The sequence below is a fragment of the Paralichthys olivaceus genome, chromosome 7 (assembly GCF_024713975.1).
Source record: "Paralichthys olivaceus isolate ysfri-2021 chromosome 7, ASM2471397v2, whole genome shotgun sequence".
In the NCBI taxonomy this organism is placed as follows: Eukaryota; Metazoa; Chordata; class Actinopteri; order Pleuronectiformes; family Paralichthyidae; genus Paralichthys; species Paralichthys olivaceus.
Window position 1 is genome coordinate 20,799,753 of NC_091099.1, and position 17,393 is coordinate 20,817,145.

At 41.0% G+C, this 17,393-nt stretch overlaps 1 protein-coding gene and 2 long non-coding RNA genes across 4 annotated transcripts; 2 read left to right on the forward strand and 1 right to left on the reverse strand.

The window, feature by feature from the left end:
* The first annotated feature begins 1,791 nt into the window (after positions 1–1,791).
* On the forward strand, positions 1,792–2,743 carry LOC138410783 (uncharacterized). Its single transcript, XR_011243373.1, has 2 exons — positions 1,792–1,944; positions 2,629–2,743. It is a non-coding gene; the product is annotated as an uncharacterized lncRNA (long non-coding RNA).
* On the reverse strand, positions 2,484–3,753 carry LOC138410782 (uncharacterized). Its single transcript, XR_011243372.1, has 3 exons — positions 3,619–3,753; positions 3,072–3,127; positions 2,484–2,890 (listed from the first exon to the last, which is right to left on the reverse strand). It is a non-coding gene; the product is annotated as an uncharacterized lncRNA (long non-coding RNA).
* A 5,216-nt stretch (positions 3,754–8,969) lies between these two features.
* psma4 (proteasome 20S subunit alpha 4) lies at positions 8,970–15,604 on the forward strand. 2 transcript variants are annotated; one of them, XM_020078407.2, is made up of 9 exons: positions 8,970–9,052; positions 10,324–10,354; positions 11,125–11,167; positions 11,292–11,454; positions 11,720–11,797; positions 12,752–12,840; positions 13,293–13,423; positions 14,361–14,484; positions 14,744–15,604. In XM_020078407.2, the coding sequence occupies exons 2-9, from the start codon at positions 10,352–10,354 to the stop codon at positions 14,890–14,892; spliced, it is 780 nt and encodes a 259-aa protein (XP_019933966.1). In that variant the 5' UTR covers positions 8,970–9,052; positions 10,324–10,351; the 3' UTR covers positions 14,893–15,604. The 2 variants fall into 2 exon arrangements, with proteins under 2 accessions (XP_019933966.1, XP_069384001.1); XM_069527900.1 differs by having other exon boundaries at positions 9,047–9,220; positions 14,744–15,338.
* Positions 15,605–17,393: the final 1,789 nt, after the last annotated feature.

Consider the following 17,393-nt stretch of genomic DNA (forward strand, 5'->3'; position numbering starts at 1 on the left):
GGGGGGGGCTTATTTTCAAAATATAGGCTCATTACATGTTTCCTGGTAACATTCTATCACAATGGGGGGGGGGGCTTATTTTCAAGAGATGTGGGAGGAGTAGCAGGACAAAAATTTACGGAAGCAGAAGAATAATAAACCCGAAAGTTTTGAGGAATAATAATATAAGTGCCAATGCCAGCTGGGGCACTTGTGCACCTATAATAATAATTGAACTGATAAAAGACAAATCGTGGCACCACCCTTCAAAGGAAGGGAAAAGATAGCCAATTTATTGAATAAGTCTCATGAAATTACTGACTACAAATTTGGAACTCTGATTAATAATTAAATAAATATCTATAACCAAAATTACCACATAAATAGCTAGCAAAGTTGAAGGATATGGAGTTCTTGACAGTGTAGAGAGGTTGGCAAAATTCACACTTAACGCAACATTAATGAAGACATGTTTTGAAGAAAAATATTTATTATGACAATAATAAAAGTATAAACACACAAACTAACAAAAGGTGTACTTACTATACACAGATTTGTATGCGAGTATGAGTGTGTGTGTGTGAGTGAGTGAGTGACTGACTGACTGAGATTCAAAATGGCGGCTGGCCACTGTGAAGACAAAAGGCCCCCTGGAGTGGTTGAGACCATGTGGCTGAGATCACATGTAGGTGTTAAGTTTGTGGAGATGAGTGTGTGAGGTGTTGGTGCCAGGTTAAAGAAATTAGTTAGATGCATGCAAAGAAAGTGATCAGCATAACAGAACTAACATTAACTTTCAAATAACATATTGCCAAATATCACAACAACACAAGTCAAACTTATAAACATCACATGAAATGGAAATAGAATTAAACAGTCCTTTGCTTAGCCTAGCGTAATAATAAAGCCCAGTTGTGTTACCCGTCCATGAAAAAGAGGGAAAGGTCCTTTTTGGGTGTGCTGTTTGAAGTCCAGTGAAGTGGTCTTGTTGATTTGTGGATCCTGTTGTGCATCTGCTGGTCAGACCTTGTGTCGTGGCCAGTTGTGCTGAAGTTCTTAGGCAGGCTTTCGCGTCACTGTCTTTGATAGGTTTTAGCAGTCTGCTCCAGGCAGACCTGCTTGAAGTTGAGGAGCTTGTGTAGGGAGGAAGTCTCCCTGGCTCAGAGAGCAGGGCCAGACCCTGCTCCTCCAGGACTGGTCAGCAGGGGAAGAGGCAGAAGAGAGCAAGGAGAGGGGAAACTCAGCTTATATTGGCCTTGTGACCTCATGGGTCATGGGGCACACAGTGACCAATAGTGGTTGAGAGTTGTCTCCAGGAGCAGTTTTACCACCTATGTGTGAAGATGAAGCACCCTGGGAAACTGAGTTCCGGAAGCTCTCCTTTGTCTCCAGAGCAAGGGAGACATGCGGTCAGGCTTTTCACTACACATGTAGGCCCAACTATGGTTCACAGATACCAGGTCCCAACCAAGCGGCAACATCCCGGGCTGAGCGCTGAGGCCAATACGGAAGTGCAAATAACTGCAGTTCACTGGGTGGCCACTTGAGGCTGGCTCCAAGAGGGAGTCAATTCCCATTGACTCCCATGTTAAAAAGCCCGACTTTAGAGCAGGATTAAACCTGTTTACAGCCTGGTTCAAAAAACGGTTTTAGTCTCAATCAGTAAGTTCTTCCTCCATGACAACTCTGGGGGGGGTGAATTTTTTTCTAACTCGCTCGTTTCGATAATATAGAGGTTTGAAATTATGAATAATTATCACTTGATTGACACGTGACGTCACCGTTAGCTCGTCACTCTGGCTGTTAGCCTGTGGTCTGCTCGGCTTCACCTGAGCTAACAGGCTAATCCCCGTCACCGAGCACGAGTCTGTGGAGGAGTTTTCACTCACATGTGAACATCATCGTCTGTTGTTCGGCTGATGTCCTGACGGAGAAGTGGAAGACGTCTGTGCTGCAGTGTCTGTGGTGGGTAAAGTACTGTCTTTGATTTACGTGTCAGTAGTGATGAGCAGGTATCATTGTTACCTGGCTGGTTAGCTTAGCTCCGCTAACCTCCAGGCAAGATACCAGCAGTAACGGCGATGCTAACGGGAGGGACGGGGGTTATTAACCCGACATGAAGCGTCCACACAGCGGAGAGAGGAGCGTTAGAGTTCATGGTGATAAATCTTTTAAACTGAAGGCGACTGTGTGTTTAGTGAATATCATCAAGTTAGATATCTAACGTTATGTAAAGTTGTTCAGCTCGCCAACCTATTTGGCTTGACTACGTCACTGTGAGTAACTTCAGTATTAATGTTTTATTAGATTATTGTTTCAGAAATAACGTTAGTGCAGCTGCTGCAGTGTGAAACTTGTTGAGCTGAACTTTATTTATGAATGAACAGTTTACCTACCAGGTATAGACCTGTTTTCATAACTTACTAATTAAAGCACATTATTGCACATGATGCATTACATTATATATGCAATACTTTTAATGTGAAATAACTCCATACTGCACATTCATTGTAGTACACTGTTTAATCCCAAACCATATTCAGATACATACTTAAATATCCACAGAATATAAGGACACAGACTTTGTTTGAAAGTAACACGTATCTCTGCAATAATGCCATACTTTTATGTTTCCTGTCATTTTATTAGGGACGGAGGAACCTGAGGGACACAGCTGTGCTGACCGTGTTCTGTCTCTTATGTCAAAAAAGAAAAGACAACACTTTTTATCTAAGGTTTATTAAATCAGAAAGTAAAAGATGAACATTGTTGTGATAGTGTTAATTTTACCAACCATAATGGATATAGAAATTGACTCAATATTATTATCATGTTGACCAGCCTGAAGCTGCCGATCTCCACCATGTTGCTGCTGCCACAGTGGATTCTGAGGACATCAGGTGTTGCAGTGCTTCATGAAATGAAAAAAGTCACGTTAAAGGATGTTTTATGCTAAAATCATTGTCACATCTGTAGATATTAAGGAACAGAGGAGAAACATGATTATTTACAGATACTGTACAATACAATCATTACAATAATTTTGACACATGTAATATCGGCTGTGTTAAGCAGCCAAGACGGGTACCTACAGTTTATTCTGTGTTCAGCAGGTGGAAGCACCACAGATTTCAGCCAAACTGATGTACTAAAAGAAATAAACATTGTATAAATATATAAAATGTCTTTCTACCACATCTGTAATATTCAAGGGTGATAATCTCTCACAGTGTTAAAACAGATACATATATAATAAATATGAGCACTGTTTACAACAGTGGTGTGTGGAGATTATAATCACATCTAAACTGTCATATAATTACACATCTGCACTGAGTCTAATTCACTGTGAATCCATAACAGGCTAAAAAAGAGGTTGTAATAGTAATGGCGGTTATACAAGTCTGTATCACATGCAGCTTATTAATATTAACTTATTAAAATTACAATCAAATGACAAAACACAACTCTTTACTAAAGCTAGTTAACTTGCTTCAAACTTCATTAGACGTGTTAAATAAACGGTGAATTACCTCAATAACATCAAAAACCACTTGAGGAATGTAAGTATATGTGGTATGATTATAATAATAAATAAATCAATAGGTTTTGTTGTTGTAAAGTTTCAGGGTAACTTACCTCTGTTCGGTTCGATGTTACGACCGCGACCATCCCGGAGCAACAACACGGCAGCGCTAGCCGGTTAGCAGTCGCGGGTAGCATTTAGCCTAGCTCCTTAGCCTGAGCTAACCAGGAAACGATAAGCTCTGTGGGCGTGGCTCGGTTGTCAGTCTTCACTCGGCCCGCCTAGCGTCCACTCGCGCGCCGCCTTTTTGCCCATTTATGGGTTAGCCCGGAACTAGGAGGAGTCAGGCCCCGGCAAGATGGCGCCGGGTGAAACGCCCACTACGAGCCTCATTTTCACTCTACAGAAACCAACGGGTGACGTCACGGACACTACGTCCATCTTTATATACAGTCTATGGTCCCAACACATGGAAACCTTTAAAAGAGGAATTCTTTGTAGTAATCACCGAAGAGGAATCCTTTGAAGTAAACACCAAAGAGGAATCCTTTGGGTTATGCACAAAGGAGGAATGATGACTAATTTGAAGAATATTTATGTACCTGTCCCTCTGGTCTGCACATTTCAAAATTCGGTTAGTACATAAGTATCCAGCATCTTAGAAGAAGAAAGATAGCACAAGAAAACTTAATAATGAGTCTGGACGATCGTGTCGAAGCCTACATTGAACAATGGGTGCAGCAAGTCAAACAACGTCTTCAGGCTGCCAAAACAGAGCTCTTTTTGTGTCCTAAACCACATCAAAGAGCCAATACAAAAAGAAATATTGAGACCTTGACTGCAGTCCTTGATCGGCTCCAAGGTAAAACCAAAGAGGAACCTCCCACTATAACCAAGCAGAGGCAGGAAATAGCCCTTCTGAGGAATGAGCTATATGCAGCCAAAAAAAAGTTGCAACAAGATCATGAAAAAGATTGTGTGCAGAAGAAAATCAACAGTGAAATCAAAACCCAGCTTAATCAAAAGCGTACGAGGCAATGTGAGTCACTAAGAGCAGCAAATGAGAAAAACCATGATCTCCTCCTTCAGCTGGATGACACCAAGATGAAATGTGCCTCCAGATTGAGTATGGCATCTGTCATCAACATGGATCTCAGGTGCAAGTTAAACAACTCCTCAGAACAGTTGCAAAAGCAGACAGACATCCAGGAAGCAAGAAAGAGCACAGATTTCATTGATGACATTAAGAACATGCAGGTTCAGGCAACTGAGAAGAGACCATTCACAGAGAATGGGCCTGACCCAAAAGAAGAGGAGGACAAAAAGGGTCCTGAGCTCCAAATGGTCAAAGAGGACCTTGAGCTCAAAACAGTCCAAGATGGTGCTGAGCTCCAAGTGGTCAAAGAGGGCCCTGAGCTCCAAGTGTTGAAAGAGGGCCCTGAGCTCCAAGTGGTGAAAGAGGGCCCTGAGCTCCAAGTGGTGAAAGAGGGCCCTGAGCTCCAAGTGGTCAAAGAGGGCCCTGAGCTCCGAGTGGTCAAAGAGAACTATGAGCTCCGAGTGGTCAAAGAGGGCCCTGAGCTCCTAGTGGTCAAAGAGGGCCCTGAGCTCCAAGTGGTCAAAGATGGTCCTGAGCTCCAAATGGTCAATCTTGAAGAGGAGCTTGTTGAGGAGAACAAGAAGGAAATGCTTCATGTCAATATGAGTGAGTTACAGCAAATCACAGAACATTTGGTCAGTCAGCTCTGGAAGGAGAAAAACAGTAGGCTAATGAGCCAGGAAGCGATCATCACGGAGATCCAGGCGGATGTAAAAGAGGCCAGCATGAGGCTGAAGGCTATTCAAAATGCGCTGCATGAGAAGAAGTCCAAGAAGCAGAACTTGTTCATGAGGATGCTCAAATATTTCTTTCCTAATGTGTGAAATGAGTTAAGCCCAAGAGTTTGGCAGCTGGCAAGGCACCCATAATAAATATCATAAAGAATAAAACATGGATCTCAAGTGCAGGTTAAACAACTCCTCAGAACAGTTGCAAAAGCAGACAGACATCCAGGAAGCAAGAAAGAGCACGGATTTCGTTGATGACATTAAGAACATGGAGGTTCATGCAACTGAGAAGAGACCATTCACAGAGAATGGGCCTGACCCAAAAGAAGAGGAGGACAAAAAGGGTCCTGAGCTCCAAATGGTCAAAGAGGACCTTGAGCTCAAAACAGTCAAAGATGGTGCTGAGCTCCATAGGGTCAAAGAGGGCCCTGAGCTCCAAATGGTCAAAGAGGGCCCTGAGCTCCAAGTGGTCAAAGAGGGCCCTGAGCTCCAAGTGGTGAAAGAGGGCCCTGAGCTCCAAGTGGTCAAAGAGGGCCCTGAGCTCCGAGTGGTCAAAGAGAACTATGAGCTCCGAGTAGTCAAAGAGGGCCCTGAGCTCCTAGTGGTCAAAGAGGGCCCTGAGCTCCAAGTGGTCAAAGATGGTCCTGAGCTCCAAATGGTCAAAGAGGGCCCTGAGCTCCAAGTGGTCAAAGAGGGCCCTGAGCTCCAAGTGGTGAAAGAGGGCCCTGAGCTCCAAGTGATCAAAGAGGGCCCTGACCTCCAAATGGTCAAAGAGGGCTATGAGCTCCAAGTGGTGACGGAGGGCCCTGAGCTCCAAGTGGTCAAAGAGGGCCCTGAGCTCCAAATGGTCAAAGAGGGCCCTGAGCTCCAAGTGGTGAAAGGGGGCCCTGACCTCCAAATGGTCAAAGAGGGCTATGAGCTCCAAGTGGTGAAAGAGGGCCCTGAGATCCAAGTGGTCAAAGATGGTCCTGAGCTCCAAGTGGTGAAAGAGGGCCCTGAGATCCAAGTGGTCAAAGATGGTCCTGAGCTCCAAATGGTCAAAGAGGGCCCTGAGCTCCAAGTGGTCAAAGAGGGCCCTGAGCTCCAAATGGTCAAAGAGGGCCCTGAGCTCCAAGTGGTGAAAGGGGGCCCTGACCTCCAAATGGTCAAAGAGGGCTATGAGCTCCAAGTGGTGAAAGAGGGCCCTGAGATCCAAGTGGTCAAAGATGGTCCTGAGCTCCAAATGGTCAAAGAGGGCCCTGAGCTCCAAATGGTCAAAGATGGTCCTGAGCTCCAAGTGGTCAAAGATGGTCCTGAGCTCCAAGTGGTCAATCTTGAAGAGGAGCTTGATAAGGAGAACAAGAAGGAAATACTTCATGTCAATATGAGTGAGTTACAGCAAATATTTCTTTCCTAATGCGTGAAATGAGTTAAGCCCAAGAGTTTGGCAGCTGGCAAGGCACCCATAATAAATAACGTAAAGAATAAAAGGATTTATTTTACAGCATTTTAATTTCTAATTATTATTATTATAATTGTTGAAACTGTGCTCCAGCTGCTTGGGCATGGGCATGACATCAGTGACATTAAACATCTCTCTGAGTTGTTGCTTAAACAAATATGACAGATATTTTCCGTAGGATTGAGATCAGATGACATACTGTCTGATGCTTGCAATGATGCCTCAGATGTTCCGACATTTCAAAACCCACTGTTAATTTTACTTTAGGCCACAGTTTCACAATTATGTCTGACAATGGAAAACTGAATTGACTTTGTGACTCATGGAAACAGGAGCAAAACAAAAAGAGTTTAAAGGTATATTCACTTGGCACAGCCTGTGTCTGGTAATTTCCTGCTAGTGTGGGAAATAACACAGTTGTAAACTCATACTTACCTGGAATATTAATTAATGAGCCATTAATCACTGGCGTTACAAGAAAGGACTAATCTGTGGCCACCGAGGAAAAGAAAACTCCTGAGTGAAAAGATGAGATTTCAAAGTCCTGAATTAGGCTTCTACGTTTCATCTTGATGTTTTCCAATCCCCACAAGTGTTTCTCCCTATGTATACACCTGTACTGATGGACTACTATAAACTATAATTACATATTATATATACCTTTTGTTTACATTACATTACAATGCACCATTTCTGTTCTATTCATATGTGCTATCTGTTTGACTGTATGACTGTAAATGTCTCCTGGGCACTGTTGAGGTGCCCTTGAGCAAGGTACCATGCCCCCCAATTGCTCACGGGGCATTTCTCCTGGGGCTGCCCATTACTCTACTCTACTCTACAATCTCTCTCCAAAAATGTGCATGTGCATGTCTTTGAGCCCTCTTTGTGTGTGGGGTTGTGGGTTTGAACTGCATGTGTAAAAAGTATAAAATTAGTGTAAAAAGAATTTCTCCTTGTGGGATAAATAAAGGAAGTTTAAGTTTAAGTTTGGTTTATCTGGGGATCCTCCTACTGGCGGAGTCTGGTCATCGCAGCATCCTATATTTCATCTGAGTTTTATAGAGACCAATAAAAATCAGATTCATATTCATATATTAAAGATATCACATAAGAGCAGACAAAGAATGAAGAAGTCAAGTCTTTTCCTATTTCATAATATGAAAATACTTTGACAGTAAGTTGACAAACGTAAATGCACTGTCAGGTATAAGAACTACAATGATTTGACTTGTGATTTGAAAAGTTGTCATTTCATTTTGGAGTTGAGCAAAATGTCTTAAAGGATGGAAAGTTAGTAATAAAACCTGGCGGTAAACATGGACAAGCAGTTTATATTAAAGCAGTCCTGCGGCAATTCCTATTATTGGGAAGTCATCAGGTTTCCAGTAATAAATATTACTATTATATTAATAAACAGTCTTTGGTATCTCAATTTTCAAATTATATGTTAAATAAACAAAATAAAAAGTTAAATTAATGATCAAAAAAGAGTAAATAAATAAAACATTCAGACGTGATAAATAATAACAGGTCATTAATAATAATCCTGGGTGACAGAAATATATTCTTTATAGTAAAAGTGAGTGAGCTCCTTTTTGGATTTAGTGAGGATTATTATTGTATCCTACAAATTGAGTCCATTTATAAAAGTATCCCACTTTGAAGTGTAAAGTACAGGGTCATAGTAAAGTACAGGGTCATAGTAAAGTACAGGATCATAGTAAAGTACAGGGTCATAGTAAAGTACGGGATCATAGTAAAGTACGGGGTCATAGTGAAGTACAGGATCATAGTAAAGTACAGGATCATAGTAAAGTACGGGATCATAGTAAAGTACAGGATCATAGTGAAGTACAGGATCATAGTAAAGTACAGGATCATAGTAAAGTACGGGGTCATAGTGAAGTACAGGGTCATAGTAAAGTACAGGGTCATAGTAAAGTACAGGATCATAGTAAAGTACACGATCATAGTAAAGTACAGAATCATAGTAAAGTACAGAATCATAGTGAAGTACAGGATCATAGTAAAGTACAGGATCATAGTGAAGTACAGGATCATAGTAAAGTACAGGATCATAGTATCCAGATGTGCTAATAAGAAGAGAAGGATATTTCCACCAGTGTGAGGACAGATCATACAGTCTATGGGAGATGCTCTGTTGTGTTCATCCAAATGTTCAATAAAGCTTTTTCAACTTTTGAGTCGCGCATTAAAGTCGTCTACGCCTCCTGTACGTGACGTCATTCTAAAGCGCCGTACAGAAAGCCTTTAAAGCGGTGAGTAGACATTTTCTCGGTGTCTCACTAACGTGGACGATTTCTTGATATTTCCAGTGTTGTGTATTTACTAAAAGACTCTTAGCTTCATGTGTAGAGGCTACAGCTGCTGTTTGTGTTGACTAACATCATAACTCGATCTCAACTAATGTAAACACAAACAAGATGGTATGGATCATAATGCCATAATAATGCTAACAATACATATAATCATAATCATAATAGTAATAATCATAACAACAGTAATAATAATAAGTATTAATAATAGGTAGTTAAGTAGATCGCAGCCTCAGTGTGTAGTTGTGTCTCGGACTGATCGAGTTTTAGTTGAGTCTCTTTCACTTTCACTGACTCAACCAGCAGATCTGCAGGCTTCACTCACGATTTATAATACAAAGTATTCATAATATACTTCAAGATATTTCATAATACTATTAAATATATTTGACTGATGTGATAATGAACACATCACACTGTAGAACTAGGCCGGTTATCATGTAGAGCTAATTCAAACTAACGTGATCTCATACAACAGTTCTCCAACGAATCCTCTGTCATGAAGACTTCACTCTTCTGTTTTGTTCAACCTTCATGACAGAGGATCGGTATCAGCACTGTTTAGTTTAGTCTTAGTTAAGTTTTAGTTAGTGCTACCTGATGAGGACTGTAGTTGTTGATACATTCAGTTTAAATGACTCTAAGGTTCCAGCAGGTAAAGGAGGAGTGAATAAAGCATCATGTATTTGATTTTTATCATTTGTATATTTAAACTTTATCTGAAATGCAATGTTCTAGGGCTGCAGCTTATTGTAGTTTTCCATTTTTTACATTATGATGATTTGCTGAATTACTCGGTCTATTAAATGTCAGGGAATGGTAAAAGAAAGCCCATCAGCTAATCAGACTCAAATCTTCAAATGTCTCTCTTTGTCACTAGAAGCCCAATTATGTGTAATTTTTAGTTATGTTAAATGGACAAATAAAAGAAATTCCTCACATTGGAGGAACAAGCAGACATTCGTTGAATTAGAGTCCAGCACTTGATTATCTCACTACTTGCTGATTCATTCTGTCAATCAGCAAATTATCTAAATGCTAGTTTCAGCTTTGCAATATTCCCCTCTCAAATATGTCACTAGACATTGTGAAGTCAAATACAAATAAATTGAAGAGGGTACTTCAGCGCAGGACTTGGGTAAATGTACTTGTTTACTTCGTTGCTGTCTTCATGACAACTATAAAAATTATGTGTTTATGTTTGTTTTTCACAGCAGTGGAGTTTGACTGCAGCCTTCAAGAATGGTGAGTTCACTCAGCTGCTAGATGTTGATGAAACCAAATTTAAATTCACAAGATCCAGGCACCAAATTGCACACACTCATAAATCGCAGTCCCCTAAATGTGTCTGATTTGTTTCACCAATGGGGAAAAAAAAAAAAATTAAATCCTGGATCCGCCACCTGATGCAGATCTGCACCAAAATTGAATGTGTTTTTCTTTGGCTTATGCCCCACCTCTTCACAAAATATAATGTAAAACAGTTGAGTAGGTCTTGTGTAATCCTGCAAAAAAAAACCTTTCAGACAAAAAACATAACCTCCTTGTTGGTGGTAATAAACAACAGAGTATTTTGGCTCGAGATTGCAGTTTTATCCATTCTACAACTCACTGTGACAGATATCAAACTGATCTCACATTTACTATCTCTCAAGAGATACTGTACCACGCAACAAAGACACTTGACACTTCTGTTTTCAGGAAGCCATGACATCAAACAAACCACTTCTGATTGTCTTTTAGTAAACTTCCTTCACATTAGTACGTCATTGTTAGGCAAAAAGAAAAGGAAAAACACCAATATTCAGAGACGTTTCCCTCAAAGCTTAGAAGCTCTGACGGTGAAAACACTTAAAATGATTTTAATGGTTAAGGCCAAATGTTTTTGTTGAATGTTTCTGCCACCTGTAGGACAAAGCTGATTTATTTTACCCTTATTGGATCTTGAACACTCAAAGATTATGTCTTTATTAAATAAATCCTGATTATCTTTCCTCTCTACTCTATCTCTGTAGTCTCGTCGATATGATTCCAGAACAACCATCTTCTCACCTGAAGGTACAACATGTCATTTTATATTTTAATTCATTTCTCCCTAATTCTTAAAAGAAGGCATCTTGGCTCTTGAATCTCTTGCCTGCCAGTGCTTCCTGTCCCTGATTGCACTGTGTGTCCACTACAGGGCGTCTCTACCAGGTTGAGTACGCCATGGAAGCCATTGGCCACGCCGGCACCTGCCTGGGGATTTTAGCCAACGATGGCGTGCTGCTGGCTGCTGAGAGGAGGAACCTCCACAAGCTGCTGGATGAGGTGTTTTTGTCAGAGAAGATCTACAAGCTGAATGAGTGAGGGACTTTTTCTCAAATCTTTCGGTTGTGTTTTAGTGTCATTAGTCAGCAGTGTGCAGATATTTATAGTTAACAGTTCGATGAAAGGATGCAGTCAGTATTTATGTCTTACACAAACTTGCATTACTAAATGAATAGTGACCTATTTGTATAACTCCTTACATCAGCTTTTGACTAAATGGTTAGATCAGTTTATCACATTTGAAGAGACATTAAAGTCACTGTCTTTGCTCTGAACCATCATCTTTCCATCACCTGGCAGAGACATGGCGTGCAGTGTGGCGGGAATCACATCAGATGCCAACGTACTGACCAACGAGCTGAGGCTCATAGCTCAGAGGTGAGCTCTGACTCTGAAGTATCAACCATGATCACACTACACGATCTTTCACCAGGAGAAATCCTCATCTAGTGTGTCTGGGCTCCAAACTACACGCGATCTCCAACACACACAGGAGAAGTGAGGCGATGAGTCCGTCTGACCCTCCGGCTCCTCTGTGTCATCCTGCTACAGAATGGCACATCGAGCAGGAGGAGGTGAAAAGGAAAGAATAGAGAGCAGCTCGGGTTGCATTTTTCTGTCAGAATGTATCCAAACATGAAAAAAACCGAACCGAGGTCAACTCAAACTCGACAGGCATTCTTTGTTTCTGTCTGAACCTGACGTGAGTTTGTGTTACTCTGTCCCTCACACACACGGCTATCTGCCCATCCCCCTTCAAACTTCTCCCTTCTAGCCGGAGAATCGGGCCAGACAAGAGTGAAAAACTGATGAACCCCCCCCACCCCACAATCACACCACAACACATACATACCATCCTCCACTTCACTGACTGAAATCTCCATTTATTTGTGTATTTCATACTTTAATATTTCTATTTCTATATTTTTACATTTGTATGGGATTCTCATATAAGGTCCAGTGTGTAAGATTTAGGGATCTATTGGCAGAAATTCAATAGAACAATAATCCTAGTGATCTTTTCACAAGTGTGTTTCACCTAAATTGTATGAATTGTTGTTTTCTTTACCCTAGAATGGGCCTTTATGTTTTTTACAGTAGCCCAGACTGGACAAACTAAAATCCTTTAGAGTTTTTCTGACAACTGAAGGCTTCCACAGGTTGTCTTTCATGTTTGAAAGGGGGGTTCACACTGAACCTCTAAGGGAATGCCATTGCAATTTGTGTTGTTGTCTGCAGCTGTACAAAGACAATAATACATATTGAACCTAAACTGTCGTTCAGAAGGAGAAAACACTGATATTATAATGTCATGATTTGTGTATGTTACAGGTACCTGCTGCAGTACCAGGAGCCAATCCCCTGCGAGCAGCTGGTCACAGCTTTGTGCGACATCAAACAGGCCTACACCCAGTTTGGAGGTAGGGAGCAGCAGCACACAGTTAAAGCAGGCTCACAGTCGTGTCTGAGGTTTATCTGTTAACACTGCAACTCGAACAGCAGGAGCCGTTTGTCGTCTCTCTGAGCCCTGAAGTTTTTTGATCTTGCACTTGGCTGCCTTTGTTCAACAGTGGTTCAAATAATTTTGATGATGTGATTCAAAATATAAATCGTTATGATTAGTTTTAATGATTTGAAAAAAGAGTTTGCATCTTTCACCGTGAACCCTTGGAATCAAAGTCACAGTTTGTATTTGTACAGGAATAACTGGAGTTTTGTAATTGTTCTTTATGCTGCATCTAAAATAGCTCAATGAAATTTGAATGATGTAAACAGGCTTGGTGACTGTTCTATGAAAATATTGTCATATGGATTTCTGTGAAGCTCCAGAAATCAAAACTAGGAACTTGTGTTTGTGTGCATGTTCTTTCAGGAAAGCGTCCGTTTGGAGTCTCCCTGCTCTACATGAGCTGGGATAAACATTACGGCTTCCAGCTCTACCAGAGTGACCCAAGTGGAAACTACGGAGGCTGGAAAGCCACCTGCATTGGAAACAACAGTGCTGTGAGTCTCACTGTGTTGTGTTTAGAGCTTGTTCTCCTACAAACCAAAAATCAACTAGAATGGTTGAGTGCATACCTCCGTCAAAGCCCAACAATCCCCAAATTTCACACACATAGATATCAGCTTCCATTATTTCCCACGGAAATCTGTGAAAATGTCAGAAAATGCCCTATCTAGCAGTTTTAACAAAAGTAATACAAAGTTCCTGGATCTGCCCCCTGATCCGGAGATCCGGATCCATACTGAAATGTAATGGATTCTTTCCTTCTTTCCGTCTCGTATTTTTTGTTCTTGCTTACAATCAAACAAACCAGCAAACAAATGTGCAGGTGTGAAAACATATCCTGTTTGTGGAGGTAAAAAAAAATTGGATGATGAAGGAGGCCAGGAGGTGGGGACAGGAATTTTGGTTATTCCGTTTTACAGTCTGTAGGAATTTGAAAAGACAGGACGGAAACTGATATTTCATATTTTGACACCAGGGGGCAGAGCTGCACTGAATCTCTGAACACTGTGGCCATAACAAAGACTGGACGCCCTCAATAAACAAACGTGCTGTGGCCTATTTAATGCTGAGTCGTGGGCAGCTAATTGTGTCCTGATTCATGGTGGCATCTGATAATCTCAGTGGGTTTCCACAGGGCTGCACACAAAGCATTGTGGGTAACAGAGCACCTTCCGAAAGTTGTGTAAACACCTTTGTACACAAGGCCTTACAGTAAGATGAGTACAGGCAGGTTTAGCCTCTGTGTCTCTGCTGAGGTAAAACACACCAGAGCCTGACAGTGTTGTACTCCACACAGGGAGATGCCCTGGAGTTGATATGAGGTTTACACTGGTGTCCAGGCCTTTCTTCAGCTCTTCTACCATGATGTTTTGGCATTTTTGGCTGCTCTCCGAGTGATTTTTACTCTTTGTTTTCTCTGCTCACTCCCAGGCAGCCGTCTCCATGCTGAAGCAGGACTACAAGGAGGGAGAGATGAGTCTCTCCTCAGCTCTCGCCCTCGCCGTCAAAGTCCTCAATAAGACTATGGATGTCAGCAAACTGTCTGCAGAGAAAGGTGCAGATCTGGGTCATTAGATATACAGATGTTTATTTGGTCCTTTCAGAAATTCATCATGTGCCGTACCTCCTCTAAAACGTTTATATCACGATACAGATTCCTGACAGTGAGTGTGTGTGTGTGTGTGTGTGTGTGTGTGTGTGTGTGTGTGTGTGTGTGTGTGTGTGTGTGTGTGTGTGTGTGTGTGTGTGTGTGTGTGTGTGTGTGTGTGTGTGTGTGTGTGTGTGTGTGTGTGTGTGTGTGTGTGTTGTTTCAGTGGAGATCGCCACCCTGACCCGCGAAAACGGCAAAACCTGCATCAAGGTGCTGAAGCAGAAGGAGGTGGAGGAGCTGATCAAGAAGCACGAGGTGGAGGAGGCCAAAGCTGAGAAAGACAAGAAAGAGAAGGAACAGAAAGAGAAGTAGTGACGCCCTGTGACGGAACGATTGTGAGCTTGTGTCTGTAAAATAAAAGTTTTCAGATGTGTCGGCATGTTTTGTTTAAAAAAATAAATTAGAATAATAAAAAAATGACTTTTGCTTTTTTTAAATATAATTATGAATTGTGTTTATTGCTTCACATATAACTACATGACACATTGTATATTGTAGTTTTCTGTACATAAAATTAATTTCCTCTCAATGTAAAACCACCTATACAACTAAAATGGGTTTAGCAGGGGCTCAGGAGTTGGTCGGTGTTCGATCCCCGGCTCCTCCAGTCTGTTCTCTGAAGTGTCCTTGGAGAAGATACTGAACCTGATGGCTGTGTGGGAATGATTTGTGATAGAAAAAGCGCTGCCTATAGAAACTCTGTGTGAGTGGGTGAAAGCGAGTGTAAAGTGCTTTGAGTGGTTGGTAAGACTAGAAAAGCTTTATACAAACAGTCACTTTACCATATACAACTAAACTGGGAGACAGTGCTGAGTAAAGAAAATCTCCATTAAAAAAACTCCTGCAGATTAAGAGTTGAAATCAATATGAGATTAGAGCTGAGTGAGTGTAGCACAGCGCAGATGGTCATGTTTCATCATGTTTGTAATGCATACTTTAAACTGTTATGAAATAGGAATTTTATATGAATCCACATTATGAAACTAAACTTTGATGCAGATAAATCCTAATAATTCCACAACTAAAGCTTTGGATTGCTTTTATTTAATAATTGTTGTGTTTTATCACTGTGAATGCATTATTGAAATTCTCTTTATAAACCCAGGTTTTAAAGGTGCTATATGATTAAAGTTAGGATTTAGAATAACAACAGCTAAATGGACATGATGGTTTGACCAGCTACAGTGTGTGAGGACATTAATACAGTAGAACCACAGATCAGCAGATTCTCTCAGGAGCGTCTCGTCAGTGAGGATTACCTCACCGCTCGATGGGAACGGAGATGTGAGGTCATTTAAAGGCAGTTTTCTGAGAAGCAGCATGTTGTTGAGTTGCAGCTGATGTGGTAACTGCTTATCAGCCTCACTCTGAGGTGCCTTTATGTAAAGTCAGTTTAAGATTAAGGCCAGGGGACTATCTGTCTTTTAGTCCCCTGGGGGGGATTAACGACACAGCATGAATGCCTGACTTTAGACTTTCAGTCCACTGTTGTGACAGTGCCTGTACTAGGGGTCGAGCGGAAATACATGATGCCCCAAGCAGCAGTTGGGCCCCTCAGATAAAATCCTTTTCAGACATCTTAAATTGTACTTACTTTTATACTGGAAAGAACGTGTTTGATGGTTAACTTGAGATTAATTTATGATTATGATGATGATTATTGTTGTTAATAATAATAATAATTATATCCTTTGATGTTTTGCCACCAGATAATAGCACCCAAAGCACAAAAAGAGAACTTTCGAAGAAACATTAAAACATAGAAAGTGTAAAAAAGAAGACAGAATGCACCAAAAAGAGGAAAACACATTTGCAGATAACACAATAACACAGGGAATGTTACAGAAGTTGTGAAGTTCAGATAATGTACTTGTTAAACAAATATATAAAAACGTAACACAATACTGAAATATTATTCTATAGTAATATATGTTCATGATGTTTGTAGCACCACTCGTCTGTAAAGTTGTGTAATCAGTTAAACTGTGTTTTCTGCTGATGCATTTTCTAAAATGCCATGTTGGTGTTTTTCTACATCTGTGAAACGTCTATTAGTGTGAACATGTTTTGTTTTCTTCTGCCTCTCAATGAGGTTCAGAATCAGGTTGGTGCTGCATTAGAGAGGCTGATATAGCACAGCTGAGTCCATGGAGGCCCGGGCACTGAAAATAGACGTGTAGATCAACTGACTGTGGAGCTTGTTGCAGTGTCTGGCTGGAGGCCAGCAGTGAGCTGTTAATGTGCTGTGAAATGAGCTGGGTGGAGATTAACGCCTGAGTCAGCAGTCGACCGAAACAACGACGCTTCCCACAACTACTGTTCCTGTTTTATTTCCTCAAATCAAAGTCACTGGTCACTGCTTCTACCCCGATGTTATTTTATACCAGAGTTCGTTTGGATGCCACACGGTTCTAGTTGTAGAACATCTGCCGAGGATGTTTTCATCTGCGTTTTTTTATTTGTCAGCAAGATTATGCAAAAATGACTCAACCGAATTCCATGCCATTTTGTAGACAGCTGGGGTAAGACACAAAGAACATATTAACATTTGGTGTGGATCTAGATAAGGGAATTCATCCTGGAATTCTTCTTCTCTTTCTCTAATATTGCAAGATAGAGTCCACATTTTCATTTGTTACTCATCGACCTTGAGAAAAGGGTAGAGTCTGACTAATCTGGATATTTCGGGGCCGATATTAGGGAGCGAAAAGTTACTAAAACCAATATATCGGCTGATATATTCAGAAAACAAAGTTGGCAATGCTAAGAACTCATTATCAAATCATTAATAATTCACTTTATTATCGATAAAT